The sequence below is a fragment of the Cynocephalus volans genome, chromosome 6, assembly GCF_027409185.1.
Source record: "Cynocephalus volans isolate mCynVol1 chromosome 6, mCynVol1.pri, whole genome shotgun sequence".
Lineage (NCBI taxonomy): Eukaryota > Metazoa > Chordata > Mammalia > Dermoptera > Cynocephalidae > Cynocephalus > Cynocephalus volans.
Genome location: NC_084465.1, coordinates 94,389,219 through 94,417,057, shown reverse-complemented (window position 1 = coordinate 94,417,057; position 27,839 = coordinate 94,389,219). Strand labels below are relative to the sequence as shown.

Sequence of the window (27,839 nt, the reverse complement as noted above, 5' to 3'; positions counted from 1 at the left end):
TTTCTAATATTGATCCATCTTGCCTTCCAAGCATAAATCCTACCTGTTTGTTTATATGTTGCTATATTCAGATTGCAAATATTTTATTCGGGTGTTTGCATCTGTGTTCATGAGGAGCATTGGTCTGTAGTTCCATCCCATACTGTCTTTTTCTGGATTTGGTATCAAAGTAATGGTGGTCTATAAAGCAAGTTGGGAAGTTTTCCCTTATCTTTTATTTTCTGGAAGAGATTTTATAGAATTGGTGTTAATTGTTCGTTAGATTTTTGTTTTCTAGAATTCACCAGTGGAGCTAGCTGGACTTGGAGTATTTTTTTCATTAGGTCTTAAAGTACAAATTCAACTTTATTAATAGTTATAGGACAATTTAGACTATCTATTTCATCTTGGGCAAGTGTGGTAGTTTGAAATTTTTGAGGAGTTTTTTCATCTAAGTTGTGAAATTTATGTATATAGTTGTTCACAATAGTCTTTTATTATCTTTTTAATGTCTGCAGTATCTGTTTTGATATCCCCTCTTTTATTCTCGATGTTGATGATTTGTGTCTTCTATTTTATTTTCTTTGTCTTGCTATCTTCAGTCTTGCTATAGGTTTATCATTTTAATGGATTTTTTTCAAAGGATCAGGTTTTGGTTTGATTGATTTTTTTCTCTGTTGTTTTTCTGTTTTCAATTTCATTGATTTTTACTCTTATCTTTATTATTTCATTTCTTCTTTCTGATTTGGGCTTAATTTGCCTTTTTCTAGCTTACTAAGCTTATATTATTAATTTGAGAACTTTCTTTTTTCCTAATAAAATATTTGATGCTATAATTTTTTAAAGCACCTCTTTAGTTGCATCCCACAGATTTTGATAAATTGTATTTTAATTTTCAGTCAGTTAAAAATATCTTATAACCCTTGAGGTTTGTTCTTTGACTCATGGATTATTTATAAGTGTTTTGTTTAATTTCTAAATGATCAGAGATTTTTTTCTCTTATCTTTATGTTATTGACTTTTGGTTTAATTTCAATTTGGTTAGTCAAAATAGTTTGTATGCTTTCAATTTTTATAAGTTTAATAAGTTTTGTTTTATGACCCAGGATTCAGTCTATCTTGATGAATGTTCTATTGGGCTATTTTACGGTAGAGTGTTCTATAAACGTTGATTACATTTAATTGATAGTTTTATTGAGTTCCATATCCTTGCTACTTTTCTAATAGTTCTATTAGTTACTGAGAGATGAGGATTAAAGTCTCCGACTAAAATTTTGGAGTTATCTGTTTCTTCTCTCGCTTCTTTTACTTTTGCTTCCTATATTTTGAAGCTCTTTTGTTACATGCATATATATTTTGGGCTGTTTTATCTTCTTTGGGAACTGACTTTTTTACTATTATGTAATGTCCTTTCTTATCCCTGGTAGCTTTCCTTTTTTCTGAAGTCTACTTTGCCTGATATTAATACAGCCACTCCTGCTTTCTGTTGATTAGTGCTTGCATGGCATATCTTTTCTTATCCTTTTACTTGTAACATTCCTATAGCATATTTGAGGTGAGTTTCTTGTAGACCTCATATGGCTGGGTCATTTTAAAATCCATCTGACAGTTTTTGTCTTTTAATTGGTATATTTAGACCACTTACATTTATTATATGATTGTAATGTTTGGATTTGTCTGCCATTTTATTATTTATTTTTTGTTTGTTTCCTCTGTCTCCCCACCCCCACACACACTTTTCCTACTTACTTTTGGGTTGTTTGAACTTTTTTTAGTCTCTTATTTTGTTTTATCTGCAGTATTTTACTGAGACTTTCTATCCTTCCACCCATTTTAGGAGTATTTGCCATTCCTTTTTGGAGCATTTTTTTTTTTTTTGAAAGATGACTGGTAAGGGGATCTTAACCCTTGACTTGGTGCTGTCAGCACCACACTCACCCAGTGAGCCAACCAGCCATCCCTATATGGGATCTGAAACCATGGCTTTGATGTTATCAGCACCACACTCTCCCAAGTGAGCTACGGGCCAGCCCCTTTGGAGCATTTTTGTAATAGCTGCTTTAAAGTCTTCATTAAATAATTCTAACAACTGTGTCATCTCAACATTGATGTCTGTTAATTGTCTTTTTCCCATGCATGTTAAGATTGATTTTCCTGGTCCTTCATATGCAGAGTAATTTTGAATTTCATCCAGAACATTAAATATTATTTATGAGCCTCATTAAATATTATTTGATAAAGCTCTGGGTCTTGTATAAGCCCTATGCAGAATTTTTGTTTTGTTAGTGAGTTGACCCAGTTGGGTTCAGACTGAAAGTTTTGATCAGTCTTCTGTGGATTGTGACTAAAATCTTAATTTTGTTTTCAAAGCCTTTGCAGTGCTTTTTAGATCTGTCCTGTGTGTGTTAATCAGTAGTCCATCTGTGATGGGCTCTGGTTTGTCTGTTAGTTCTTAATGTCTATGTACGCTGTGTGAAGTCCAATTCACTCATGTATTACTGCTCAGAGGTGAGCACTGGATATTGGTTTGTTTTTGTGAGCTTCTCCCTCTCCACAATACTCTCCTCGCACTTTTTATGTTCCTGAGGCTCTCTGTATAGATCTTTGGTCAGGAACCTGAGGCTTTATTTAAATTTTAAGCTTTATTTATTTCTCTGCCACTTACTTCCCAAGACTGTGCCTGAATCCCAGGCCAAGGGGCAGGAGGACAGAGAGAAAAAAAATGCAGTGGGGGTTTACTGCCCTCTTTTGGGACCACAGCTCCTCTGGTCATAGAGGAAGATACTCCTCTCAGAATTTTAGGGTCTTGTAGGTGCTGGGGTGCAAGAGAATGAACAAAAGAAAAAAAAATGCAGATTTCCCCTAGTCTGAGCCTTGGGAGGTCTGTTTCTCACCCTTGTGCTAGACTTGAAGGTTTCACCTGGAGCTCTTTTTATTCATGCTGGTGTCTAATTGGACTGCCTTGAGACCACACCAGTGTGTACTAGATAGAAAAACGGAAAAAAAATTCCTACTTAGTTTTCAATTTTGTTTGGTAGTACTTTAAATTCTGGTCCTTTCCCTTAATCTGCCTGTTACCGTTGTCTTCAGTGTACTCAAATAAGTCTTCCGTGATTTTGTCCAGGTTTAATGCTGCATTCAGTGGGAGAGATGGGGTGGACATTGCTTACTCCACCTTACTTGTAACCGGACCTCATCTTTTATATTTTGTTTTCATTTGTTTTCTTTTAATCATGAATACGTCTTGAATGTTTTCAAAGACTCTTTATAGATTTATGGAGAAGATCTTTTTGTTTCCTTGATAATCTTTTAGCATACTAGGTTATATTATGAGATTAACAGACTCTCTAATATTATTCTTATATTTCTGTGACAAGCATAATTTATTTAGGCCATATGATAAAAAATACATATTTGCATTCAGTTTGCTAACATTTTACATTTACTATTATTTCATCTATGCTCAAAATTGACCTATAATTTTCCTTTCATGTATTGTCCTTTTCAGTTTTGAAGAATGGGGTGTTTTTGGTACAGTTTGTCTAAGTTTTGATTGATTGATTCCTTGAATATTTGATAGAACTTGACTGTATAAGTATCTGGATAGAGTGTTTTCCTGTATCTTTTTATTTTTTTGGTGGATCATTGTTTTACTAAAGCTTTAATTTCTTTAGTAATATAAGGTAAATAGAGATAATATTACTTTTTCTATCTTTTCTTGAATCTATTTTGATGTTTTTTTTCTTAAGAGTGTGTCCATTTCAACTGTTTTTAAATTTATTGACAAAAAGTAGGTCATAGTTTTTTATAATACGTTGTTAATATGTGTAAAGTTGTAGGGGTGTGTGTGTGCATATTTATACTGACATTCTGTCCTATGCCATCAGTCACCCTAAGCTGGCAAGCATCTTCCCATTCTACTGCAAATCGTCTGAGCCAATGAACTCTTTGTTGCATGGTCTGGATTGAATGTGATAGCCATATTGTTGTGTGTGTTCTGGAAGATATTTTGACTGATAGTGGCTCTTATGTTATGACCGAAATGTTGCACATCCATTCGGTCATTTGCAAAATGAGCTCATTAGGGCTAAAACTCATTAGTAACATTACAAAAGGATTAAATTTTCTCAGACTCTCTTTCAGTGTGTTTCTCTTTTAAGCAATTGTTCCCACCTGCTGACATTGAGGTTGACTTAGCTCCTGTGAAGTGGTAAGCTGGTCTTCTTACTTTGTAAATACTGGACTCCAAGAATAATGGAAGAGTGCTAGATTAGAAGGTAGCTGCACAGAGGTCTTTTAGAGACTGTCTAGACCCTTTCTCTAGGAGTGACCTGAAAGCTTCATTTTGCAGGGGCCTCAGCAGTCAGGGCTCCCCCGGTCTGTGTGAGGCATGGAGTCCTGGAGGTGCAGCATCCCAGATTGTCTCCCTGCATGGCCCCTACCTTGCTGTGTGCAGGGTCTGGGGCAGTGACTCAAGAAGGAAAATGGGTGGACTGGGTTCACGCAAGGCTGAAGTGACCATTTTCAGTGATGTCTAAAATGTCATTTCATGAATACTGTTTAGCCAGAAAGGACCAGCTGAGTGATTTCGGGCAGGTCACCCTGCCTCCCTGAGCTTCAGTGTGCAAGGGGTTTCTGTGATTCTGGAGGCCCCTTGTGATTTTAAGGCCCCTAGCTTGGGCCTGCTTGGGCTTCTCTGTCTAGAAAGGAAGGTGGGCCTTGGGAGGTTTGGAAGGGGCTGTTAATGAGGCAGCCCAGCAGGAGCAGGGCAGAAAGGTGAAGCATTTTAATTGGCATCTTCCAGGGAATAGCAAATTAAGTGCTCTGATTTCCTCCTGTGTTCTTTCTCTCTTGGCTCCTGATGTCCTGGATGGAGCCCAGACAGAGCTGAGATGCTGCTTGGGGGCTGTCACCATGGTTTTCAGGTCCCTCTAGGGAGGCTTGTGCAGAGTCTCAGTCCTCCATTCAAGGTGGATGCTGGTTGCCTTGAGAGCCACCCGGGAGGGCTGAGAAGCTTCCACTTAGCAACGGTTTCCCTCCCAGGTCCTGACGGGTCTCCAGAGGAATGTTCTTCTCTCCTGCTCCGGAGAGTCTTCTGAGCCATGGTCCTTTCAGTCTCTCCCTTCCCTTCGACCTCCTTTGTCTTTAAGCTTGGGCTTCAGAAAGCTGTTGGGTGAGGGACGCTCCCCTTTGACACCCTTCACTCACTGCCTCCACTCACAATTGAAAAGGTGATTCTGCGGCAAAACAAAGTTCAGACCACCAGCCTAGATAGTCTAGCTCTGCTGTCTGTGGCTGTGATCAGAATAACTTTATATTAGAGCCGACCTGCCTTCAACTGCACAAGGTGCAGGTCCCACCTGTGCCGCCCAGCCCAGGGGCAGCTCACTTCCCCTCTCTGGGCTTGGATTCTTCCAGGGCAAAGGGAAGGTTTCAAGGTAGATTATCGATTACCAACATGTTTTTTCAGCTAGGATGTTCTAGATGACTGTGATTCCATCTCTGTCAGTTGAAGTGTCAAGAACTTGGTATGGAAATGCTTGGAGTTATCCTAAGGAAGGTATAAAGGTCCAGTGGAAAGAGCAAGGACTTTGAAGTTAGACAGACTTTGGGGTCAAATCACCACTCACCAAGAAGGTATCTTGTAGAATCATTACTGACTCAAACGTGCAAATTAGGAAAAGGTGTCCCTTCTGAAGTCACTTTCTGCTGGAAAATTTCCACGACCAATATGTAAATCTACAGTGACTATGATGTGACTTGTGCTCTCTAGAGCTGTGCAGTGCATGACCTGCCCAGCTGTACACAACAGCTGTCTGTGTCATTGGACATCAGAACCCCATTTTCTCATCTGGAAAAAGAGGATAGTAATGCCTATCTCACAGGGTAGTGGGTAGTGTAGAAATATTTAGAAAAATCCCAGGGCTCGTACAGAGTAGTTGCTCTGGAAATGTGAAGTTCTTTTCTCTTTTTCCAGGAGCTCTCCTCCTGTGATGTGGTCTTCAGGGCCCAAAGCTCCTCTTCCTTCCAAAAGAGCAGGGAGTGGTGGCCTAGTGTTTTCCACGGTGGGCTTGGAGCTTAGAAACAGCTTGTGCTGGCTTCTGCTGCTGTCTGGGGAGTTCATTCCAAGCTGCCTTGGAATGCTGCCTCTGCTTGTCCTGCGGGAGGGAAGGGAGTGCCCCCAGGGATAGAGTTCATCACCCGGGGGCACAGAGTGGCATCATGGTTGCGAGGCAGTGGGGGGGGGGGTGCAAGAGAGAGGGGACTAGGAAGGGAGAGCAGCACAGCTGCAAGGAGTTCTCACCTGGCAGAGGGTTGGCCCTGGGGAGCCCTCCACATGGGTGGGGCAGGGGGCACAGGCTGTTTGTGCCTAACCCAGTTCTTCCCAGTGGGCAGAGCAGAATAACCAGGTCACCCACCAGCTCAGGCTGTGGGGAGCCTGATGGAGGTCTTTATGGTCTCTGGTTGGGGTCCATGGAGCTTTCCTGACACATGCATCGGAAGGGGCACCAGCTTTGGTGTTAATTCCTCTGCATTTGAATTTCAGGACTGCCACTTACTAGCTGGGTGCCTGTGAGCAAACTCCTAACTTTCTGAGCTTTAATTATCTCTTTTTTTTTTTTTTTTTTTTTTTTTTGGTGACCGGTAAGGGGATCGCCACCCTTGGTGTGGTGTTGCCCGCACCGTGCTCAGCCAGTGAGCACACCGGCCATCCCTATATAGGATCCGAACCCGCGGCCTCGGCACTCCCAGCGCCGCACTCTCTTGAGTGAGCCACGGGGTCGGCCCTAATTATCTTATTTACAAGCTGGAAATAATTGTTCTAACCTCCAAACAGTCCAGACCCTTTAGAATAATACTTAAGGACTGTGCAGGCTGCAGCCCCAACCTCTCTTTTCGATGTCATTCCCTGTACCTTGTGCTCCAGCCATCTGAGGTGCTCTCCCTTTTCCTGAACACACAATCCCCTGTGCACTTTCCTCATGTCGCTCCCTCTGTATGAAACACAGTGCGTGCCTCCTCTGTGCCTGCTGAAATCCTCCTTGTTCCTCAAAGCCTTCTCTGTGGAGGTTCTCTAGTCCTTCCTTGTATGTTATCTATTGCTGGGTAACAAATTACCCTGAAGACTAGCAGCTTTAAACAACAGTAAGGAATTATTATCTCACACAGTTCCTGTGGGGCAGGAATCTGGGAGCAGCTTGGCTGGGTGGTTCTGGCTGAGGGTCTCTCATCAGATGTCATTCAAGATGTCAGCTGGGGCTGCCTTCATCTGAAGGCTTGACTGGGGCTGGAGGACCTGCTTCCCGTGTGACTCACTCACATGACTGGCAAGCTGCTGCTGGCTTTTGGCTGGAAGCCTTGGTTCTTTACCATACGGACCTCTCCACAGGGCTGCTGGAGTGTCCTCATGGCATGGCTGCCTGGTTTTCTTTGAGAGCAACTGATTTGAGAGAGAGCAAAGTGGGAGTAGCATTGATTTTTTTAAAAGGAGTCTTGGAAGTTTTCCAAGACTTGGGAGTCATACACCATCATTTCAGTGTACTTTGTCAGTCACATGGGTCTGTCCTGATTCAGGAAGCACATGAGGTGTGAACAGCAGGAGGAGAGGCTCACTGGGCGCCATTATGGAGGCTGATATCACATTTTCCCAACAGAATGAAGTATTCTGGTGTTCAGCAACATTCATTTACTTATGGCATCTTTCTGTGTCCCTGCCACATGCCAAGCATGTGTTAGGTGCTGGGAATATGGGTGCGGACAAGACAGACAAGGTCCCTGGCTCATGGACCCACAGTCTATCAGGGAAGACAGACATTAAACAATTCATTCCACAAATCATCATTCAATTACAGTTTTCATAGGTGCATGAAGGACAGAGAGGAGAGGAAGTGGCACAGTGAGAACACACAAGGGGAGACCTTGTGTAGCGGGGGTGGGGGTGGGGTTTCCCCGAGGATGTCCCCTCCTTTGTGCTCCCACAACACTTTGTACTGAAGACCACCACGCAGCTTCTCGAACTGGGCTAGCACCAATTTTGACAGTTTTTCTGCAGTCATAACCCCTCGCCGACAGTGAGCCTCTCCAGAGAGAGATCTCACCTTGTTGCTGTTTGGTGTCCACAGTCCTAGCCCAGAGCTGGGCACACACTGCGGCTCAGTTCGTGGGAGCTGAGTGGCTGCATGATCTGCCACCAGCAGAGACCTCCTTTCCTCAGGAGGTGTGTTTGGGGAGAGGGAGAAAGCATATATGGAGAAGGAAGAATGTAACTGAAGATGAGACAGAGGGAGTTTGCTGCCCTCTGTGCCTGTTCTGCATGGCCTCTGCCCACACATGGCTGCTTTCTGTAGCAGCATTAAAAGAGCCCCCAGAGCTGAGGTTCTGATTTGGAAACTGTGTCTGAAGGGGCTGTAACAGGCATCTGTTTTGGTATATTGGGTTTCCGTGGCTTTGGTGCATCCATGAGCAGTGACTAGGTGTTCTGGTAGCAGCAGGAATGATAATCCTTATCCCAGTAGCCCCCGCTTACTGTGTGCCAGGCACTGCCATGTGCGTTACCCCCAGCCCTCCAGCCTCCACCTCAGGCCTTTGCACTTGCCGTGTACTGATCATACCTGCTATTACGTTAATGAAATACCAACCCTGAAGATAAATAAAGGGCCCACAGTGTTTGTCCAGGGGAGCAGAAAGTTAAAATTCCCTTCACTGGTTGAGATGTAAAATTTCACAGTGTGGCAGGAAGTCCTGTTGAAGCCTTTACCACTTTATAATTTACCCAGTGTTTTCTTATACATTAGCTCATTTAGTCCTTTCTTACAACACTGTGAGATAGGCAGGAAAGGTGCTGATAAGATGTCTCACAGGAGAAGCAGCTCAGTCCCACCGAGGCAGAGGGACGGAGGCAGGCCCAGGCAGGGAGAGGCCCAGAGACTACAGCTCTGGAGCTCTGTCTCTGCCCTGTGTTGTAAGTGACAACCAGCAGTGGATGTCACAGTCTGCAATCACACAGTTAAAAGCAACCCATGACACAGCTCTGCCAACACCCAGGTGCCCAGAGTAAGTAGGAAAACTGCTCCCATTGGCTGTGTGTGCCCTGGGCCTTTCAGACGAGCTTCCTTTTCGTGGGGCTCAGTGCAAAGGTAGGCGGGGGGAATGTGGTCCCCTTGGAGAGGCAAAGGCATTGGATTTTTTGAAAGCTCATTATGAGCTTAGATTTCATTTCCTCAGAGAGTCCTATTCCAACCCCCACCTCACACCTGCGCTCCCACAACCTTACTCTCTCAGAGAGTGCCCTGCACTTTTCTGTCACAGCACTTGTTAGAATCCTTACCTATTAGATCCTAAGTTCATTAGCAGAAAAACCTTGTGAGAGAGAAAATGAAAACTGCTACAATCCTCCAGGCAGTTAGGGCTGTTAGTGTGTGTGTGCGTGCACGTGTGTGTGCGTACACATGCTGAATGCTTTGAAGAAAAAGATGGGCCTGTGTAGAAACTTTTACAAAGGGAGACAAAGAGAAAAACACATCGGGCACATACCGTGAAGGTTTCTAATTTGCATTCCAGATGCACAGCTGCCTCATCGCCCCTTAACATTCTGTAGCTGAGATATGTCCTCTTAGCGGGACACTGGATGTCCAGCAAAGCCAGCCAGGTCGCCAATCTGCGATGAGGCACTGCCTCCACTGAAAATTAGTAATGATCAATTTGCCCTTAGTGCTTCATTTCTTTCTGGTTCACAAATATATAGTTGTATATTTTGATATTAAAAAAAAAAGTGGAGCCCGAGAGTTTGGGTTCCTGGGATAGGTCTTCACCTCCAGCTTGTCCTCCCCCCGCCTCCTCCCAGGGACCAGAGCTGGGTCCTCCCTGCCCCTTGTTTATTCTAAGTTAATTTTTCTAACATAAAATGAAAGGAGCTGAACACACAATTTCGTCCATTTCTTGTGCTAATAGTGAAACAAAAAGACCAGAGCAGGTTTGGGGTTCCTGGGATCCTGGAGGCATCTGGAACCAGATTCCAAGGGCGTCCTTCACCCATTCCTGCAGTACATGGTGACTGACCTTTATGTGTCATGCACATGTTCAGTGGTGAAGATACAAAGGGTGTTAAGAAAGTGTCCCTACTTTCATGAAACACATGCATTTTTTTAAAAAATAGAGCTTAAACCACCAACATCCACCTTTCATTGAGCACCTCATTACGACCAAGTGCTAAGATGACATCAAGGGTTGCATGTGTTTTATCTTTCATCCTAACAACCCCAGGAGGTAAGTAGGATGACTTATTTGTACATATGAGGAAAACGACTCCCAGAAGTTTGGGAAGACAGCAGAGGAGCCAGGATTCCAAGTCAGGTCTTCGTGACTGTAAAGTCTGCAGTCTTTACACTCACTGTGACAGGAAACTGGTGCCTAGGGACAGGAGCACTGTCACAGCGGGACTCGTCCTTCTGGGGAGTCTGTGGGTAGAGCCGCTCAGGACGGCAGGTGTGTGCAGGTGTGTATAGGTGTGTGGGGGAGGGGAGGAGAGGCACCAGGCCAGAGGCATGGCTGGGCCATGGTGCACAAGGCATTGTCATCTGGCGTGGACTCTCTCCTGTACAGAAGGAATATCACAGGGCTGGGCAAGATGGAGAATTGAAAACATGAATGCCTTCTGGGGCCAGGTGGTAACATAAACTAGGCAGTAGGTCGGTTAATAGTTGTTGAAGGGGGCTTTGTGTCAGACACGTTTCTCATTCTGGGGATACAGAGGTAAGACTGCTGGGAGCTGCCTTCAGGGAGCTTATATCTTTCTGTGTCGGGTATTTGCGATGGGGAAATATGATAGCAAATATGTAAGTAGGCTAATTCCAGATACTGATAGATACTGAGACAGGAGCTGGTCAGGGAAGTCCTTGTGCCATCTGGGTTGAGTCCTAAATGGTGAGAAGGAGACCACTGTGCAAGTGACGAGATCTGTAAGAGGCTGGGTGACAGTGATTCAGAGCCAGGCCCTGGAATTATGCTGCCTAGGTATGAATCTGGCTCTGCCATTTAATGGCTATGTGACCTCAGGCAGGTCACCTAATTTCTCTGTGCCTCAGCCACCTCCTCTAGCCCTCCTCGCAGGACTGTTAGGAAGAGCACAGGAGTTAAGCGCGCATGGAGTGCTTAGACTGGTGCCTGGCATGTGCAAGGGTGGCTGAAGGGCGGCTGGCCAGCACAGGGAACTGGACCTTGGACCTTATTCTTACAAGGCCACACTCTTCCCAACTGCCAAACTGGTCAGCCCCACCACTGGAGCCCTTAATGCCAGTAGCACAGCATTCCATGCAGGAAAAGCAAGTGAAATGGGAGTACCTTTGGCAGATTTGAGAAATGGAAAGGTGGCCAGTGTAGCTAGAGCTTAGTTACCTAGTGGATGAGAAGAGAAGATGAATTCCAGTCAGGAAGGGATTTGTGGGCAGCGATTTGGATTTGGTGAGAAGCATCGGAGGGTTTTAAGCAGGGAGATGATGGATCTGATGGAACTTCTTGGCCAGGGTTTCAGGAAAGGAGCTAGAAGGGGTGGTAGGAGTATAGGGTCTACTTTAGAAGTAAAGCCTATGTGATTTACTGATGGAAAGGCTATGGGCATGAAGAAAAGAATGGAAATAAGGGCAATATCACATTTTTGTCCTGATCAACTTTGAGGGGGGATTGCTATTTACTGAAAACCTGGAGGAAGAGCAGATTTCTGGGAGAAACAGATGTTCTGCGTTCGCATGTTTGGTGTGAGTCCTACAGCACGTCCTTGCGGAGGTCTCTGGTGGGCAGCTGGAACGGAGCAGGCCTGACATGAGCAACAGGAATTCCTGCAACTCTGGGGAACTATTCCTAAGGGAATTCAGATCGTTTATTTTTAAATACTGTGCTTGTCAAGCCAAACACACCTGCCTCCAGCTTCTGGCCCCCAGATGGCCCCCAAACTCAATCCAGCTTAGAAGATAAGATGCCAAGCTAAGAGCAAGCCTTTAACTGGTCAGTAGAAAGGCTCTTTGGCTTTTGGACAGAAGAGGAAATTTCCTTGCATCCTGGACAGTGTCCATCCCAGGGCCTCTGTGACTTCATGACCAGGCCTGGCTTCTCCCAAGTCTACCAGCTCTTTGCTTAGCAGCTCAGTTGTGCCGGGCCCTGTGCTATGCTGGGGGAAATGGTATGAAATACTGTGGCTCTGTTTTGGGGAGCTCAGTCTAGTGAACATCTGAGTTCCTTGCCCAAGGGCATGATGTCCTGTGTCTAGTTTTATTTATTTGATGCATTTGGATCTGTTCAGCCTGCAGCCAGTGGTAATGATGCGATGATTTATGCTGCTGGATGTAACAGTGCTGGCAGCGCACGCCTGAGCTGATGTTTGGGAGGCTCATTTGTGTGTGTGTGTATACACATGTGTGCACGCACTGCTGGCTCTCATGAACTCAAGGTACTCCGAGGCACTTGGATCAAAATGGAGCAGCTCAAGTTAAGTACTGACTGTGAGGTTGATTTCTTATCTCGGATCTGAGGATCTCTTGCATTTTGGGCTTTGTGCCCTTCTGGCTGCTTGCCCAGGTGGGTAGTGATCTTCGAGCTCAGCTTTGTTTTATTTAGTGCCTGTCAAGGGGGGTGACCTTCTCTCCATCGCTCTCTGCCTTGGATGCTCCCTCTCACCCGCATTCACTGTCAGTATCTATCCTCTGGTAGGTTTCATAGTTCTTTCTCTCACAAAATAGCAGGAAGAAAAACCAAGACAATTGAACATATAATTCCACAGTGTGCATTTCCAAAACCATCCAAGGCTTTCCGATGAGCTCTTAGAAAGTATACTTGGCTTTTCCTGTTTAAGGTGAGTTATGTCCTTTAGCACTTTGCTATTAAAAATGTGGTGCCTAGACCAGAACCACCGGCATCACCTGGGAGCTTGTTAGAAATGTAGAATTTCAGGCCTCGCCCCTGAATCACAGGAAAAGCATCTGCATCTTAACACAACCCCAGGCAGTTCCTGTACATGGTCAAGTCTGAGACATGCTGATTTAGGTGGCAGCCTTCTGGAAAATGCTCAGTCTGGTTGGTTGGCTCCTGAAAGTAGGATGCAGAAGATGACTCCCAGGTGCCCTCCACTTCTCTCGAGAATCAAACAAAAAGACACTTGACTGAGGAGGGTGGAGATTTGGCTGAGCCTAAAATCACTGTGGGAATGAGTTGTGTAAAGCAATGGGTTGCTGAAGCTTATTTAAAGTAAAACATATATTCTCTTCTTTTGGTAATGACTTAAGTGACTTGACTTTTGTGGGTAAAGGCCTTGGGATACTTTTGTCATAAGAGGAGGTAACTGGGCTTGTCAATTTGGAGAAGAGAAGACTCAGGTCCATGACAGTTGTCATTAAATGTTGGAAGGACCCTCGGGAGGAAAGGGAATCAGACCTATTCTGTGAGCGGCAGGATGCAGACCTTTGGAAAGATTTCATCATTGTGAAGAAGAGCTTCTCAGCATTTGGAGAACCGGATAAAGGTAAAGGGGACTACGTCCAGAGGAGAGGAGCTCCTGTCCCTAGAGGTGATTCAGGCAGCAGCTGGATGCCCACTTGTTTGGGATGTTGGAGAGGATCCAAGCATGAGAGGAGGGGTTGGACCAGATGATTCTCAATGTGCTTCTCACTGCACAACCTGGAGAGCAAAGCTGGGAAAGGGACTCACAGCCTGGGATTTCCTCCCAGCTTTCCCACTTACGGGTCCTGATTTGGGCAAGTTATCTAACTTTTTCGAAGCCTCACTCTCCTCATCTGAAAATAGTAATAACAACACTTATCTCATGGGACGGTATGAAAGTTAAATAAAAATTATGGACATAAAGTTTCTGCCAGTACCTGGTTCACCAGTACCTGGTGTGAGGTAGGGACTGAATAAATTTGAGGGTCTTTCGTCCTCTTCTGTGTGAGTCTTTTCTTTGCCTTGTCTGGGGTGGACTGCAGTTAGGTAACAGTTTGAGCAGCTGTCTTGATATCAGATTTTAATCTCATACACTTCTGATTCTTGTTAACTGCTGGTGGTTGGCCTTTGCCTGGTTTGCTTAACTGGGGTGTTTTAATGAGGCCAGAATTGTAGGGGGCCATGTGTGGGCCAGAAGTCCCGCAGCCCGGTGTCCCTGGTGGCCGCCAGGGCATCAGCTGGGAGGGCTGGACAGGGCTGCCCAGGCCATATCCCCGGGGAGAACTCGTGTCCACATCCACGTTGGGCAGAAGTGCTCTGGGGTGATCGCCGTGCTGGCCTGGTGTACCAGCACCTGAATTTAGAGCATGTTCAGACACATCTGCTCTCGGATAAGGTCACTTCCCATCTGCCGGTGCAACATGTTTGTAGGTGGTAATAGAAAGACAGCAGAGCGGCAGCAGGAGAGGCGTTTTATGTGCACCAAGATCTGAGTGCTTTCCTTCCATGGCCTTTTACTACCCCCTCCTCCAAATAAAAGTGTTTTGCCTGCAAAAGGGAGCGATTACAGTATAATTGGTACGTCTCAGTCTGCTCCCAGGTCCTAGAATTCACTACACCCCTTTCCTCTCCCTGGACAGATACCTTCATCCTCTCCACCTCTCCAAATTTCACCTGCTGCCGGCTTCCCAGCAGCTTCCTGGTGTTTCCAGGCCACAAGGACCTCTCCCTCCTCATGTAGCCTTCAACAGAGGGTGGATTATCTCATGTATTAATATTATGTTTCCGCAATGAGGCCTCAGGTTTCCTGAGGTCAGGACCGGATAGCTTGGCCAGGTGATTTGCCCAGAAATACCAAACACCTTGATAAATTCATATGACAATAATTTGAATAGTATGTGCCAGGAAGCTCAGTGCCAGGCCTCTGAGTCACAGATGGACTCCTGGTCACCCAAGGACTAGGTCATATCCATCCTCACGTCCAACACAGCTACCAGGAGGAGGGGGCTCAGTGAGTACTCAATAGAGGTGACTGATTGCAGGGTCTGAGTAACAGAGAGCCGTGGAGAGTGCACCTGAAACCTGTCAGCTTGGAACATCCCACCCAGTGGCAGTCAGGCCCTGCCCTCTGTGAGGATTTGACCACTACTCTAGGAGATAAAGGCCCAGAAGGGGCCCCATCGCGCTGCTGCTCTCAAATCAGCCCTGATGAGTCATCACTACAAATTGGTTTTATTTTCTTCTGTGTAAGAACCTGATTCAGAGTTGATTTGACAGCCACATTGGGCCAGAAGCTATAATGAGGCGATGCAGAGCATTTCTGAATAAAGAAGGGGGAAGGGCAGGCTGGGGCTGTGATGCCTTTTATGTCCCTGGGGCGTAAATTCCGACTGGATGGCTGAGCTCTGTTCCTGTAAGGCTGGGTGGAGGGGAGGCCGGGGGTGCTCCTGCAGGCCTGGCTGTCATGCCAACAAGGCTCCTCAGATAGTGGCAATGAGGAGGGCTAGAAGAGAGGAGCTTGGATGTTCTCAGCCCAGAGAAAGGATAAAGGTTTGTCATGCTGGATGGGCTCGTCACCCTGACTTGAACATCACACATTGTATAGTGTATTGAAATATCACTCTGCACCCCATAACTATGCACATAATAACTATGCACAGTAAAATAAAAAAAAAAATATGATGGACAACGCAGGGGTTGAGAGTGCTGGCTCTGTAATAAGGTGGTATTGGATTCAATTTCCACCCGCTGCTTACTAGTTGTTTCATCTCAGGCAATTTACTTAAGTTCTCAAAGACTCAATTTTCACATCTGAGAAATGGGGAAATAATAGTGATAACCTCACTATTGAGTCTCTGTGAGGATAAAATTAGGTAACAAACCAAGAGTGCTTAGCCTGGTCCTTAGTTACTGTATTATGTAGCATCTTTCCTTCTGAGCAATTCTGATAAGGTATTTTATGTAAGTGCCTAATTAACTCAATTACCTTTTGAATTATCCATTTTACGGCCACTTTTTTTTTTTTTTTTGGTTTTGGCTGGAATGAGGATCCGAACTCTTGACCTTGGTGTTATAACACCACACTCTAACCAACTAAGTTAACCTGCAAGTCCAGGCCACATTCTTTTATGTTCCACCTAACCTGGCAGGGATTTTCCCATCTTCCCATCCTGCCCTCCCCCTGCTCCTTGCCCCGCCCCAACCATGGCAGGGTTTGGAACTGGGTCAGACATGTCTTGCTGAGCTCAGATTTGGAATCAGAAGCCTTCTCAACACAGCACCCGATTTGGCCATCAACCATCAGAAGTATACATTTTTATGCTTAAAACAGATCCTTAGGTTGTCAAGCATCAATATTTATCAAACCAAGCGGGGGCAAAAGAAGCCAAACCTTTTGCTTTACCCTTGGCAAGTCATCACGTGGGAGTTAAAGAGGTGGGGTGCATTCCCTTTTCTGGGAATGGTGGACTCGGAGCTGGAAGGGAATGGATGACATTTCTGACTCTGCTGCTTCACCTGTTCTACTTGGACAAGCCAATTCATCTCTTGGAATGTCACTTTGCTCACCTGTTAAAGAGAACAGGACTTGCCTCCTAGGGGCTGTTGTTGTGAGCTGTGCTGGTTCATGCTAAGATGAATTTGATTCTTTTTACTATTCCCTTGTTACCACTTTCTACCTGTGGAAGGCTTCATAGGGCGGGGGAGTCACCTGGGCACTGGGCTCTTGAATGAACACGGCAGTGAAGCTCCTCCCTTTGTAACTCGCTTCTCCCTCTTCTGGATCCCACTGCTGCAAGGCCTGGCCTCCTTGCCCACCTCACAAAAGAGCCTCTCTCTACTGATGATCTTCTGGCATTAGGCCAGGTACCAAGTGCTAGGCAGGTGACCTTTCCCATCTTCTGCAGGCTGGTACCTGCCCATTGCTGGGGCTGGAGGCCTAGGGGAGAGGCTCAGGCTGCAGTCTGGCTCCTCTCCAGGTGAAGCCCTCTCTGGAGCCTGGTTCCTACCTGTCTCCCCCTCTTGTAAGGTAAAAAGACCAAGTGGAAAGGACGTTGGCTTTGGAGCTGAACACACCTGGGTTTGAATTGGCGTTCTGCCACACAAATGTGTGGTTTTGGAAAAATTGCCCAATCTTTCTGAGCTCCTGTCTATTAAACGAGAATGACAGACTTATTCAAGGTGAAGGCAGGGACCATGACTGATGTTAGATTTATCTGGCATCTAAAATTCATCCAGTGTTTGATACATATTTTTGAGAACCTGACTGGATACTTACAACCCATGTGGGTGCTCAGGGATGCTAATGTCCTTGTACCTTCCTCTTCCTGTTCTCTTTCCCATATTCTTGGCCCCCATTGTGCTCTGCATGGTAAATTGGTAGGAGATTGGTCATTGAGTCATTCAATAAATACTCTGTGCCAGGCATTTAGGCACTGGGAACATATCAGTTTTTTTCACAGGCAGAGAATCTGTGCTTGTGTGGGCCTTGCAATGTGATGAAAGGAGAAAGGCAATAAACCCAGTAAAACATAGAGCATATGGGAATGACAGGTGCTGTAGGGAGGAATAAAGCAGGGAAGGGGGGTTGGGAACGGGGGGGGGGAGTCGGGAGCTGCGATCTTAATAGATGGTCATGGAAGGCCCTACTTAGGAGGTGACATCTAAACAAAGATAGTGAAAGATGATGTGGGGCCTAGTCTTTCTCCTCAGCATACCATCCTGTTTTCCTTGCTGTTGCTTTGGTCTTTGCAAATTGAAGGCAAGGTAAGGTGAGGTCAAACAACTGTGAGCAATTCCAAGCTTTACTTTCTATAGTAACTGGGGAAGGTGCCTGGAACCTCATTCCAATGGGCTCTTCTCTGGGGGTCCTTTGTGCCTGGCATTCCAGCCACCAAGCTTCCCAGAGGGGCTCACCTGGAGAGGGTCCCTGGGCCAGATCCAGAGCTTATGGCAAAGCAGGAGCCAGCCGGTGCATTGGGCAGATTTTCCTGCAGGAAGCCAGCTTGTGCCTGGGGCTTGCTCCTCCCCATGTTTTTGCTCTGGCAGCCAGCATCCCAGCTGCGTTTATGCTCACCCAGGTGCCAAGGCTTTCAAAACAAGGCTGGTAGTGCTTTTGGTGCTAGTTTTGGTTACAAAGCAGTGTGCACCTGCCCAGGCCACCACCACAACTGTTTGGTCCACTCTACTTCCTCCTCCCTTTCCCCTGGGCTTTCTGATGGCCTGGATTGTTTGGGGCTGAGCTGGGACATTAGAACCCCCTTTGTTGCCTGGAATAAGGGTGCTCATTGCTCTGAGTTAACTTCTTGTCTCACCTGCCTGCTTCCCACTGGTCTCCACGTCAAGTCCTTACTTTGAGATTGTTTCTGGCCAATTTTGGAGAGGGAAAACATGCAGCAACCGCACCAAGGGAACATTTCATTTGGAATGCTGCTTCTCAGACATTAGTGCACGTAAGTGACTTCTAAGCCATTTTTAAAGCCTAGGATCCAGTCCCCTCTTGTAGGGATTCTAACTCTGTGGATCTGGGATGGGACCACGGAATACACTGTATCATCATCGTCATCATCATCATATCATCATCATCATCATCATCATCATCATCATCTCAGTTCCCCAGCTAATCACACTTGGATAAACCCAGATCGAGAGGCACAGTTTACCTCCCTGACTTGCTTGCAAGTCGAGGCTGGGTGAGTCCACTGTTTTACCCCTCCTAGGGTCTAGCTTAGTGCTGAGCACCCAGGCGGTGCTCAGTACCCATGTACTGACAGTCAGAGGACATGTGAGGTGAATCCTTTCATAAAGAACCTTTTACAGTGTGAGGAGTTGCCCACTAATTGATCTTCGTAGTTATGTCTCCAGTCTTAATGTTTGATTTTTTTCTTAAAACAGAGATAGGCATTGGTTCAGGATCTTTATGACAAAACATTATCATCCTGAAAAGAAGAACTGAATAGGGGTAATTATTTCTGAAGGAATCTGAGCCATGTCCCCCTCCCTGAATGTTGCTTTGTTAAAGATGAGTGAAGTTACACTCTTCATTAGTGCTTCCCAGCCTCAGCTGCTCAACAGAATCACCTGAGACCTTAAAAAATACTGATGCTTCATTCAGCACCCCCAGAGGTCCTGTTTAATTGGTCTGGGCTATGGCCTGGGCCTCAGGATTGTGTAAAGTTCCCCAGATGATTCTAATGTGTGGCCAGGGTTGCAAACCACTGACCTAGAATGTGTGGAACCCCTGGAGAGGGGATTGAGAGATGCATTTCTTGAGTCTTACTTGAGTCTTAGAGGACGAGAGATGGCAGGTGCCCTAAATCTGTGATCCAAGACGGCTCTTCAATCTGAATCGAAAATGTGTTATATATTTATACATATGTCCAAAATAATATATATTTTGAAAAAGAGCAATAGCCAATTATTTTCTACCCCTTCAATAAAAACATTTTTTCCTGATTATAAACGTGGTACATGCTTATCATAAACTATTGAGTTTATACAGAAAAATATAAAAAGGCCTACAAATCTTCTCAGACGACACCACATAGAAGAAATACCTGTTAATATATCTGGTGAACAGCCTTCCACTCATCTCTCTGTGCCTAGGTATGCAAGCAACCCAGACATGCAACTCAGCATTGTTAGAATCCACTGTGCATGCTGATTTAGGACCTGTGTGTTTTGCACAACAGTATGGCATGGATGGTTTTCTGTAGATCTACATAATTGTTTTTGTAAGATCTCACCTAATTCAAGCTCTATTTGCACCTGATAAATGGAACATCTACTCTACTGTTGAAGTTTGCTGTATATTCTTTACATGCAAGGCAAACAACAGCATAGGAAGGCCCCTCTGCCCGTCCAGGGTGCCAGTGTGTCTGAGCAGGGCAGCAGTGTGCTGTGGAAGCATCAGCTGCATCTGGGACAGAAGTTGTGGGCTGGGGACAGAAGTGCTTAGCAAGCCTGGCTACAACTATTTTTTGTAGTGCTGGTCTCTTTTGAGTTTTAGTTTTATTCTTTGAGCCCTTTAAGAGGTCCTCTTCTCATTTGCCTACTGCACCAAACGGGAAGTGCAGCAAGTGCGGCAGTAGTCACAGGGAGCTGCTTCCTGCACAGGCAGCAGGCGGGACCACCCTTGGGGGCACCTCAGTGTCGATCTGTTGCTGTCCCATGGAGGGCCTCATGTTCCAGTCTCTCCAGCTACTTGAAAGAAGCCTTCAATACTCATATGTATCTGTACTTGAAATCTCTCAATTTTTAAATGTAGGCAACTAATTGTTTAAATATTAAAAGCATTGCGAAACCAATGAACTTGTCAGAATTGGGAACTGGTCAGGAATGCAGATTCTTGAGCCTCACAGCAGACCCACTGAATCAGAAATCACCTGTGAACAAGCTCTGCAGTCTGCATTTTAACAAACCTTCCTGGTGGTTCTGATGCCTGCTGAGGTCTGAGGACTGTGGGTCTGGAAGGGGAGTCAGGCGCATGGGCAGAGATCTGTGGGATGGAGAAGGTGCAGTGGATGTAGGGGGCTTTTCTGCAGTGAATGGCTCCACCTGAATCTGAAGGGATGAGTAGGACTTGGCTAGGAGAAGACAAGGGAAGGGATGTCACAAGGAGAGGGGGCATCAGGGGCAGCAGTAAAGAGGGGAGGGTGTGGGCCGAGCCCGTGGCGCACTTGGTAGAGTGCTGCGCTGGCAGCGCGGCGACGCTCCCGCCGCGGGTTCGGATCCTATATAGGACTGACCGGTGCACTCACTGGCTGAGTGCCGGTCACGAAAAACCGACAAAAAAAAAAAAAAAAAAAGAGGGGAGGGTGTGTGTAGGGCATGTTTGGGGATTGCCAGTTTAGTGCATGTCATTGGGCGCTGAAAGATGCCCTGGGAAATATAATGACAAATAAGCTGGGGCCAGGCTTCTGACTCCAGGCCACGTGAGCTGGATTGTGTCTTGCAGGCGTCAGGACAGCACTGGAGGCCTTTCAGCAGGGGAGTGAGGCATCGGGTCTGTGCAGGAAAATCACGCTGGTAGCAGGGCTCCAGTTCCTTCTGGGTACAGGCAACTCTCCTGGCGCCCCCCCCTGGCCTGGATCGTGATTCCTGCCTCTCCTGGCATGACTCGAGTCTGCGTCAGCATTTCCCATCCTTGGGTATGGTGGGTAGGGAGGTCGCAGGTTGAGTGAGGACGCAGCGTTGCTGGGCTTGAATTAGTGACACAGTGTCCCCGCTCCTCTTTTCCTCCCACTGGGAGAACGTGCAGTCTCAAGGCGAGCATCGAAGTGGCTGCCTGTGTTCCTGGCAATTGCAGTGGTCTTCCCAGTCCTGCCTTACGAGCAGTCAGTCCATCAGCTTCTGCAGCAAAGGCCTCAGAAAAGACCCAGCTCTTGTTTCTTTCTTCAGAGATCTATGGTGTCTAAAGGGAAAAACCATCTGAACTCTAGAGCCCGGGAGACTCATGTCTGCACCCACCTGGGGCTCCTCCCCCATCCCCCCTCCCTTCCTCCCTGTCTCTTTCCTTCCTTTTTTTTTTTTTATAGAAAACTCTTGAGAGTTTTCCAAGTGCCCTTAAAAAGTAATGTCTCTCATACTTAGCTATGATAATATCTATGTGAGGATAGATGTGAGGACTAAAGACTTCTGCTGAGATAGTAGGCCATTGTTCTGAAGTATTTTAGATGTAGCTCTGCTTGGAGGCAGGAATGTGAATGTAAATTATTTATGTTCATGAGGTGGTTCTACAAAAGGCTTTATAAAACAGCCAGAAAATATTCATTGTTCTTAGAACTTCTGAACATTTTGAGTTGGGAACCTTTTTTTTTAATGATTGGATACACAGTCTAGGTATTCTTTCTTTCTTTCCTTCCTTTGTTTCTTACTTTTCTTCCTTATTTCCTTCCTTCCTTCTTTCTTTCTTTCCCTTTCCTTGCTTCCTTCTTTCTTTCTCTCTCTCTTTCTCTTTCCTTCCTTCCTTCTTTCTTTTCTTCATTTCCTTCCTTCTCTCTCTCTCTCTTTCTCTCTTTCTTTCCTTCCTTCCTTCCTCTCTTCCTCCCTTCCTTATTTCCTATCATCTGTCAGACCTTCCTCCCTCCCCACTTCCTGTCCCTCGGTCCTTGTGGAAATGCTGCACTACTAGAGATGACGGGAGTTGGGTGCAGGACCACCTCCCCCCTCTGGTCGTTTTTGTATAACACCTCGTTTGTAACACACAAAAGAGCAGACACAATGGGGCAATGCTAATGTCCGAAATACAGAAACAGACTGAGATTGAATCCATTAGTTTTTAAAAATTGTCCAAATGTAGTGAATTCTAAAATCTTTACCTTTGCGAGAGGGTGAAAGGAATTTTCTAACTCCTTTCGTTCATTGCAAAACAATGTAATGTTTAGGAAATAGTTCTTTTGTTCACTACTGCAGCCTCTCATGTGAATGATCGCATTAGCAATCTCCTTTATTCTGCCTGTGCACTGAATGTTTTTTCTGAGCTAAAATGGACAGGTTTTTCTGTTGATTGCTTTGGGTGTTCATTAAAGTAGATCACAAATATCTATGTCTGTCTACTATGCATACACAAAACAATCAAGGTATAATCTTTATGGGCATTAAAAGAGATATTTAAGTGAATGAAACTTGGGTTTCTACTTAACTGTTCTCTTTTTTACCCACAAAGATGGTTCATAAATTGTAAGGGGTATTAATTATGACTCTATCTACATGATAATAACTTATATAGAGGCTTCAGAGGAAGTTAAGTGCTCTGCTGAGAAGCTTTAGGCGTGAGGTTTTCTAGGGCAGTTCTCTGAACAATTTTCTTCATCCCCCTTTATGAATTCCCCTGTTCGTTAACATCTAAATTTAATATCTTTCTTAACAAAAATGAACTTTGTCATTATCTTCTGAAATCTCTGACTTGGCTTTGCCCCATGTATTTGCAAACACTGGACTCATTTCAGTGGTTGGGGCACATTCGTGTGTTGCAGGACAGCCCTGTGGGAGGAAGCTTGGAGCAGATGGATGTCTACTAGCTTGGAAACCTGGCATGCTTGCCTCTTACTAAGTGGGCATAAGCCAGTTCACTTCTCTAGGCATATGAAACTAGGCGTTGTTTAGGTCCTCTCCAGCTTTATTCAAATATTCTAATCAAAACAATTGAGACATTTGATCTCATTTAGGTGTTATGAGCAGCATGGGAAATATAGAAAGAGATGGGGTAAAGTTGCTTTTATGCACTTATGAAAACTCTGAAATACAGCTTCATGTCAAAGCACCCAGAGGATTTGCTATAGGTTGGGCACATTCTGTGGATGCACCTGGCTTGATCTTAATGCCATCCTCTGTTTTTTTTTTCTTTTTTTCTTTTTTACCAGTTGCAAATGAAGCCGGAGACAAGAATGCCAGACCACTTGCCCGTTTCTCCCGTGAGTAAATCTTCTTCACTCCTTTCCTGAGCTCTTCAGAACATGTTCTTCAGAGACCTTTTCTCCTGTGCGGTTTACTCCTATAACCTTGTCTGGTGTTAGTAATGGAGGAAACACAGTAATGTAGGAAATGTCTTCAAGTGGTCAATATTCCATCTGAGCCCCATCATGGGTGAGCTCCTCACGGCTACTGCCTTTTCAGTCCTTAGAACTGTGGTTTCCAAACTGTGCTCTAGGGCTTTGCTCTTCAAAGGATGGTGCATTTGGAGTGCACTGCAGTGGGGTGGGCTTTTTATGAGGATAGAGGAAGGTATGTGAAAAGCTTGTAGCTCTCAAGGTCTCTACTTGTATAAAAACGTCATCACCACTCAGTGGGGATTTATGGGCTTGCTCCACTGGCTTTACCTCAGTTTGGTGACACTTTGAAGCTCCGTTAGATTGAATAGTGTCCCTTAGGCACTGGGATATTCCTAAGGCCGCAGTTAGGCTGGGAGTTTCCCATTCATTTCACTTGAATCCTTTGTCTTCAGGTCTCAATTCCCATGGGGGAGCAGGAGTCCAAAGTTTCTCACTGTTTTCTATGCCAGTGTGATTAGTAAATTATACAGCAACTTAATACACTCCCTGAAGTGAAAACCTGGATTCCAGTGGAGGGAGTGGAAATACTAGAGATTGAGCAGGACTGGGGAGAGAAGCTCCCCAGACCTGCTATGTCTCCAGTGGAGAGATGGCAGAGCTGTAAATCAAAACAGATGGATCTCTTTCCATCACATCACTGCCTCACTGGCTTTTACTTATACCTTCTGGGCCTCAGTTTTTCCACCTTAAAAATAGGAAAGTCATAACCTTTGTGAAAATGCCGCCATCTTTTGAAGTTGTGGCATGAGAGGAACTCCATAGATTCCTGGTCACTGCAGTAGAGGGGACTTCAAAAAGCTCCTTGAAAGACTTGCATTTTCTTTCAATTCTATTTTTCCATAAACTTTTTGAAGTACCCTTGATTGTTCATGCAGGATCGGTCAGATCTGAGTGTGGATATTGCCATAGTAAATCTTAATAAGTGAAGTTGAATGTGTAATTTCTCTGTTTACAGGGCTTCTTCTCACCTCTGTCTTCAAGCTTTTTTGGGAGGCTTCAAAACTTTGAGGCTGATTTCCTAGAAATGATTTTTATAGAACTGTAATAATGTATGATAATAAAAGAGCACTAAGTGCTCACATTTTAGAAATTGTGTAATAAAGCACTCGCTTTCCATGGGCCCCATTTCTCACTGCCCTCCTACCTGGAATCATTATTTCCAAAATAAGTATTTCATCCCACAGCTCAGTAAGGATGATGAATATGCTTTTATTCCTTTTGTTTCTTCATCTTCCAAGCAGTAGTCAGGCAAATTAATACTCTGGATTTGTAACCCGACCACGCTGTGCATGCTGTGCTGGCTGCACCCACAGGGGTTCTTGATGCTAGTCAGAGATGTAGGAAGGGGATGGGGTCCTTGAACCATGATGCTGGAATGGGACCTGGAGCAGTGCTATGAGTCCAATGTGTCCTCCAAAAGTTCATGTATTGGAAGCTTGATCCCCACTGTGACCACATTAAGAGGATGGGAAATCCAAATATGCTATTTGAAAGTGGGGCCTTTGAGAGGTGATTAGATTGTGAGGACTGTTTCCTGGTGAATGGATTGATCCATTCATGGACTAATGGGTTGATGGTTTAATGAGTGGTCATGGGCATAGTTCTGATGGCTTTATAAGGAGAGAGAGTGAGCAGGTTAGCTCTCTTACTCATGCAAGTCTCACCATGTGACACCCTGCATAGCTGGAGAGAGTCACCACCAAGAAGAAGGCCCTCACCAAATACACCCCCTGACATGACTTCCCAGCTTCCCAAACTGTAAGAAATAAATTTCATTTCTTTATAAATTACTCAGTTTCAGGTATTCTAAATGACAGAAATGAACTAATATAAGCAGTTAGTCCTTTTGCAGAGAGAAGAGGGCAACTCCTCCTGCAAATGGCTTATACAACTAGTAAACGGTGTGTTTGGGTTGGAAAGACAATGTGTCTCACTTGAAAGCTTATTAGCTGCAGGTAAGTGAGGACAGGAGGAAAAACATATCTATATAGGAGAGAAGTAATTAACCGCAAACCAATTAGGTTGGGCTGATTCAGAAACAAAGAAAAGAAAAGAAAAAAAAAAATCTCCTGACTTAGTACAACATCCTGAAAAAAAGTTAGATGGCACATTAGCTACTATGTCATTTTGTAGCAAATACTAGAGAGGAAAAAATTAGGTGGCTTATAGGAAGGAAAAATTTTTTAATGTAGCATTGTCCAATTGATGTTGACTAACCTTTACCACATTGAAAATGACCGTCATCGAGTGGTGTGAATGAAAAGTTCAGTTTGGGAAGATTGGGAGGATCTGGCTGATAGACTTTTCTTTGGAGACTGGAGATTGAAGTGCTGCAACATTCTCTAATTCTTGCATCCAATGAGATGGATGTAAGGTTCCGACAGTGTGCATTGCCCAGCATGGAACTAGCGTGACAGGAGCGGGAGGTCAGAGCCTTTGCTGTGATGACTGGACCTACCTGCTGGGGGGTCAGCAGAGAAGAGTTTGGTATGGGAAGGAGGGAGGGAGAGAAGGAGGAGCTGGCTGTGGAGACAGACACTGTGGAGTGAGTCCCGGGATACTCCGGATGCTAAAGATGCCCCTTCATCACCCTGTCCCATCATTTTAGGCTCATGCAGTGGCTTTTGGTCAACCTGACTTCAGTCAGAGCATCTGCCTAACAACTTTGGGCACATAGATTGATGCTGAAGTCACTCTCTGAGAAATGGAAGTTGGGAAGAAGGAGGGAGAGAGGGGAGTGAGGTTCAAAGGAAGTGGAGAATATTCTATTTTCCTTTAAAACCTACAGGAGAATGCCAGTGTCCAGGAGGGTAAGGAGTTGAGAGTGATCTTGACTCTAAGGTACTATGTCAGCCCAGGGCATGTCGGCCTTGGACCAGCAGATGGTCTGAGACTGGCAGCCATTGTGGGGCCAGCAGTCCTGGGGCTGGAGCACCTGCTCTGGGGCTTCCTCTTCTGCAGGGGCGGGTTGAGCCAGCAGAGCCCTTTGCGTGGGTACTGCATGCCAAGCTCTCCACCACCAGTGCTGCCCATGTCAGCTGACTGGTGTCTCCATACCACGGATGAGGATGGTGAGGCTCAGAACACAGATTGAGGGTTGCTCACTGCTGGAATTCTAGGTCTCTGAGCTCTGCCATTCCCAGTGCACAGTACTCCCTTCCTGTCTGAGGGGCTGGGGTTTGCCATTTCTGTGGCTCAGGGATTTGGGAGTCTGGTAGCTGGATTGGGGAAGTGCTGGAGCCTCGGTATGGGATGAGCTTCGTAGATCCACACTGTGGTGATCTCTATGCGATTGACTCCATCTGGACACCTTCCCTAGACAACCTTTCCCACTGGCTCACTGATGTCAGAAATTCCTAAAAATAGGGGGAAAACCTGAAGATTTCTGTCTATTTAGTGCTGCTACAACAGAATACCTGAGACTGGGCAATTTATAATGAACAGAAATCTATTTCTCACAGTTCTACAGGCTTGGAAGTCCAATGACAAGTTACTGGCACCTGGCGAAGGCCCTTGTGCTGTGTCCTCTGGAGGGAGGAATGCTGTCCTCACGTGGTGGGAGACAGGAGGGCAAGAGACAGCAAACTCCCTCCATTAGGCCCTTTCACAGTGGCATTAATTCATTCATGAAGATGGAGCCTTCATGACCTAAAATTCTCCCCAAAAGCCCCACCTCCAAACACTGTTGCCTTGGGGATTAAGCTTTAACTTATGGATTTTGGAGGGAACATAAACATTCAAACCATAGCCACTTGAATACAAATCCCCTTGGAAGAGGAGACATTGATTCATTCTTACTATGGTGAAAATGATTGATAGCAGATGTTTTAATTTTTTTTACCCCCAGACACTCAACAGTGCAGTGTCAGTGTGTAAACAGAGGGGACAAGGTGTTACTCCACTGTTTCATTCATTTACCTGTTCCCTTACCAAGTACTCACTTAGCGCTTACCATGGGCCTGGCATTGTGCTATATGCTGAGGTCATAAATTCTGATTAAAACAAGATTTTTCAGAAATGTAAGACTTGTTGTGAGGAAAACTTATTAAATAATGTGCTAAGTGCTATCAGAGGCGTCAACATGAGGCTGGGGGGGGGGTCGGAGGCAGGGGGACCACAGGTCAGGACATTTAAATGAATTACATCAGGGGTCCCCAGGAAGGGGATGCTCACACTGAGTGCTGAAGGGTGCTAGGAGTTACCCAGGAGACGAAGGTCCAGGAGCCCATCCCAGGGAGAGGGAGCACATGGGCACAAAAGAGCCTTATGCTTTGGGAAACTGGAGAGGCAGCTTGGGGGCAAGTAAGAGGGGTCTTGGTGCCAGTCTAAGGAGTGGCCCCTGATTCTGGGGGAGTCTTCAAAGGGTTTCACACTTGGCTGGCA

The 27,839-nt window shown here is 45.4% G+C and overlaps 1 protein-coding gene across 2 annotated transcripts in view; it reads left to right on the top strand.

The window, feature by feature from the left end:
• PDE1C (phosphodiesterase 1C) overlaps window positions 1-27,839 on the top strand; it is a 622,342-nt gene that overhangs the window by 181,955 nt on the left and 412,548 nt on the right. For both annotated transcript variants that reach the window (XM_063100844.1, XM_063100843.1), the window contains exon 2: window positions 23,268-23,318. In XM_063100844.1, coding sequence (XP_062956914.1) covers window positions 23,268-23,318 — 51 coding nt within the window. The remainder of the gene's footprint in view (window positions 1-23,267; window positions 23,319-27,839) is intronic.